General features: G+C 44.6%; 1 protein-coding gene across 1 annotated transcript; it reads left to right on the top strand.

Annotated features, from left to right (window-relative positions):
• The first annotated feature begins 1,028 nt into the window (after nt 1-1,028).
• Nucleotides 1,029-3,509, top strand: LOC125105059 (disintegrin and metalloproteinase domain-containing protein 21-like). Its single transcript, XM_047738098.1, has one exon. It carries the CDS (start codon nt 1,146-1,148, stop codon nt 3,354-3,356), a length of 2,211 nt encoding a protein of 736 aa, XP_047594054.1. The 5' UTR covers nt 1,029-1,145; the 3' UTR covers nt 3,357-3,509.
• Nucleotides 3,510-4,127: the final 618 nt, after the last annotated feature.

The raw sequence follows: 4,127 nt of genomic DNA, 5'->3' as shown, positions 1-4,127 counted from the left end.
TACGGTAGATAATCAAAGAAGTGAGTGCAGTGGTTGGCAACATTTTTTGTTCACACCCAAGCTGCCTGATGCCAACTACAAAAATAAGCTCAGCCCCTTCTGTCTTCAGCTGAGAATTTAACCACATATGTTGCCAAATCCCAGGGAAGAACCAAAAGAGAGGATTAGTGGGAACAACTCCTGGGTCTCACACGTGATCAGCAGAACCTTCTGCTCTCACCAGCAGGTTTGAGAAAAAAAAAAAAAAAAGTAACATACAACCTGGGGAATATTTTACTCATTAAGCTCAAAGAAACTTCAAAGCAAAAACCAAAAGTTTTGAGTCAAAAGACTCAAATTAATGTCAAACCATAATAAGACACATACTAATACATGTAACATTACAAAACATTACTTTCAATAATTCCAAGGTAAAATTTGCTATGACTATCTCCACATGCCGTGGAAGAAGGAACAGTGATATCTATAGTGAATGATGGGCAGAATACACAGAAACTGACCCAGCAGTACCACGAGAGATGGAAATGGTAAAGGAGTTTATTGCATTAAAAATTACATTACATATTCAACATGGAGGACATGGGGAGATGGAGAGAAGAGAGTTGAGGGAAGTTGAAGGGGGAGATGAACCATGGACTCTGAAAAACAATCTGAGGGTTTTGAAGGGGTGGGGGTGGGAGGTTGGGGGAGCCTGGTGGTGGGTATTATGGAGGACACCTATTGTACGGAACACTGGGTGTGGTGAAAAAACAATGAATTCTGTTACACTGAAAAGAAATTAAATAAAAAAAACCCGTATATTACATATTCAAATATCTAGAGGAAAGATTGAATGTGTTGAATATGGGGATGCTACTGGATCCAACTCCCTTCCCATATCCAAGTAAGTACTCATGCATATAGTCCACCCACCTATCACACATCCACCCCAGCTGAACTGATGCATAGGCCCACCCACTGCCACACCCTGTGACTGTGACCTCATCTCCACATGTGGCCCCCAGGTGTGAGGTGCTGGTAGCCTGAAGCAGCCCTCTGTTCTGTCAGATGCTCTAGGCCAGGCCCTCACTGAGGATCTTCCCTTGATCCATTCTCACTGACAGATATCTCTGAGCAGGGGCCTGAACCTGGCTGGTCAGGTCACCATGAAGGCACTTCTCTTGCTCCTTGCTGTCTGGGCAGGGTTGGCTCCAGTCCAATGTTCTCAAGGCCGTCCATCATGGCGCTACATCTCCTCTGAGGTGGTCATTCCCAGGAAGGAGCTGCACCATGGCAAAGGCATTCGGATGCCAGGCTGGCTATCCTACAGCCTGCGTTTTGGGGACAAGAGACACATTATCCACATGCGGCGCAAGAAACTGTTTTGGTCCAGACATCTGCTGATGATGACTCAGGACGACCAAGGAGCCTTGCAGATGGACTATCCCTTCATCCCTCCAGACTGTTACTACCTTGGCTACCTGGAGGATATTCCTCTTTCCATGGTCACCGTGGACACATGCTATGGGGGTCTTGAAGGTATCATCAAGTTGGATGACCTTGCTTATGAAATCAAACCCCTCAGCAATTCCCAAAGGTTTGAACACGTTGTTTCTCAGATAGTGACAGATACAAATACGATGGCACCTACCTATAAACTGGGACATAAGGAGATTATGGATCCCCTTTTCTCTCAAGCAAAAGCCAGTGTTGTCCCCAGGATCTCTAGTAAGATGTATTCATCCCATAATGGAAATATGAAAGCACTTGCTCTCAGTTCCAACTCAATGTATACTGTGTTCAACAATGTGTCAAAATGTGCCCAATTCCTGATAAAGATATGTAGTTTAATTGATACATTCCTTCAAGGTATTGATATGAATTACTATATTGGATTCATTATGATTTATAACCAGAGAGATCCAGTTTTCATGAATAATTATGATGCACAGTATAGTCCATATGTTAGACACTATCAGTTTGCTGTGTACAGACTTGTCATACCACATTCGGCCATAATTGTGATTAAAGATGGGCCAAAAGATCTTAATTATGACCCTGCCTTATATGGTATATGCAATAGTCGAAACCTTGTCATGCTTGGTTACCTAGGCAGACACCTTTTAATATTGTCAATTGCAGGAGCACAAAAGGTGGCAAGAAATTTAGGTCTATACTATGATGAGAGTACTTGTACTTGCCAGAGAAGGTCCCTGTGCATTATGCACAGACAACCTTCTCTGACAGATTCCTTCAGTAACTGTTCCTATACTCACGTACAGCACATAGTGGGTGGTGGGAAAGGTGAGTGTCTATTCAGCAGCCAAATGGTATATTTAAATAAAAGCTTGACCCATGATCGTTGTGGAAACCGCATAGTGGATCAAGGTGAGGAGTGTGACTGTGGCTCCTTCAAACAGTGTTACAACAACCCCTGCTGTACGAATGCTTGTTCATTCACCAGTGGCAGCAAATGCAATATAGGTAGGTGCTGTACAAACTGCACCTATTCCCCTCCTGGGACACTCTGCAGACCAATCCAAAATATATGTGATCTTCCCGAGTACTGCCGTGGGGACTCCTTGGCATGTCCTGATGATTTCTATATGCAAGATGGAACACCATGCACCGAAGTGGGCTACTGCTATCACGGAAATTGCACTGACCGCACTGTGCACTGCCAAGAAATCTTTGGCAAAAATGCTGTGAAAGGTGCAGATGCCTGCTATATCATAAATAGAAGAGGCAATAGATATGGGCACTGCAGAAGAGACGAACAGCATATGCAACCTTATGCCTGTTCCATCGGAGACATTTATTGTGGAAGGCTGCAGTGTGGTAATGTCACACACCTCCCCCGCTTGCAAGAACATGTGGGATTCCATCAGTCTCTAATCTCAGGATTCTGGTGTTTTGGGCTGGACTCACATCGCTCCACAGGAGCAAATGATGTTGGTCAGGTGAGACCAGGTACCCCCTGTGGTCGTGAACAGGTCTGTATAGATGGCTTCTGCATTGCCAGGCATCTTCGGCTGAATTATGACTGTTTACCTGAGAAATGCAGTCACAGGGGGATTTGCAACAATAACAAGAACTGTCATTGTCACATAGGCTGGGATCCTCCACACTGCATTGATAGAGGTGCTGGTGGGAGCACAGACAGTGGACCCCCTCCACGTAAAATGCGGTCAGTCAGGCAAAGTAATGAATCTCTGATATATCTGAGAGTGGTCTTTGGTCGCATTTATGCCTTAATAGCTGTATTCCTGTTTGGCATCGCCACAAATGTAAGAACAATCAAGACAGTTAAAGTTGTGGAAGAGAAAGCTGATGAAGTCAATCCTGATATCAGCCTCAAGACCCCTGAACAACAATAGGCAATCTGCAGGAGCATGAGTGAAACTACAGTGAGGAGGTGGCTAATGTTAGGAGAGGTCTGCAGGAGACATAGTGTTACCAACACATATCACCTGACTCTCACACCAAGTCTGTGACAGATCACTGACAAGCACTCTGAAATAAATTGTGAAAAGTGCACATTCTGGGTTCTCGATGTTTTTGTAAGACTATAAGAGCCCACATTGATCCCAAGACACTGCCCAGTGTCCAGTGTACCTGAGTCAGCAGCTGGGGTGAAGTCCCTGGGTGCAGAATTAAGGGAAGTTGCAACAGGCTCCTTCAGGGAAAACTCATTACATTTTTACAAAATGGTGCTCATTACCAGCGAGGATTTTCTCATTGTCTAGATAATCTCTCCTTCTCCAGTCCCAAAGAGTGCTCAGGGTGATGGAAGGCTACTCGACACCCATGCTGTCTGTCCCATACTGGGGTGGCTCTGGGCAGGAAGGGTGATTCAGGTGTGATCCAAACTAGTACAAGTTGCACCACCATGGAGAGTAATTTTCTGAGTACAAGACCTAGTGCAAGCTATGCCATCCTGGATAGAATGTTTCTGAATAATGAACACTGAGACCATGATCCTGAATGTTGCATCTTATGAAATCAATCAGAAAGGTAAGCAGAAGTTCCAATTAATGACTCTGGAATCCAGAGAGAACTCTAGGAAGATCATCCCTCACTTCCTTCTTAGTCTGCATTCCAGGAAGCTGAGCAGTGACAGCAGCTGTACAGGTGTGGTAAGAAAATCA

The sequence above is a fragment of the Lutra lutra genome, chromosome 7, assembly GCF_902655055.1.
Source record: "Lutra lutra chromosome 7, mLutLut1.2, whole genome shotgun sequence".
Classification (NCBI taxonomy): domain Eukaryota; kingdom Metazoa; phylum Chordata; class Mammalia; order Carnivora; family Mustelidae; genus Lutra; species Lutra lutra.
Note: the sequence above shows the minus strand (reverse complement) of the source record. Positions and strands in the feature narration are given on the sequence as shown.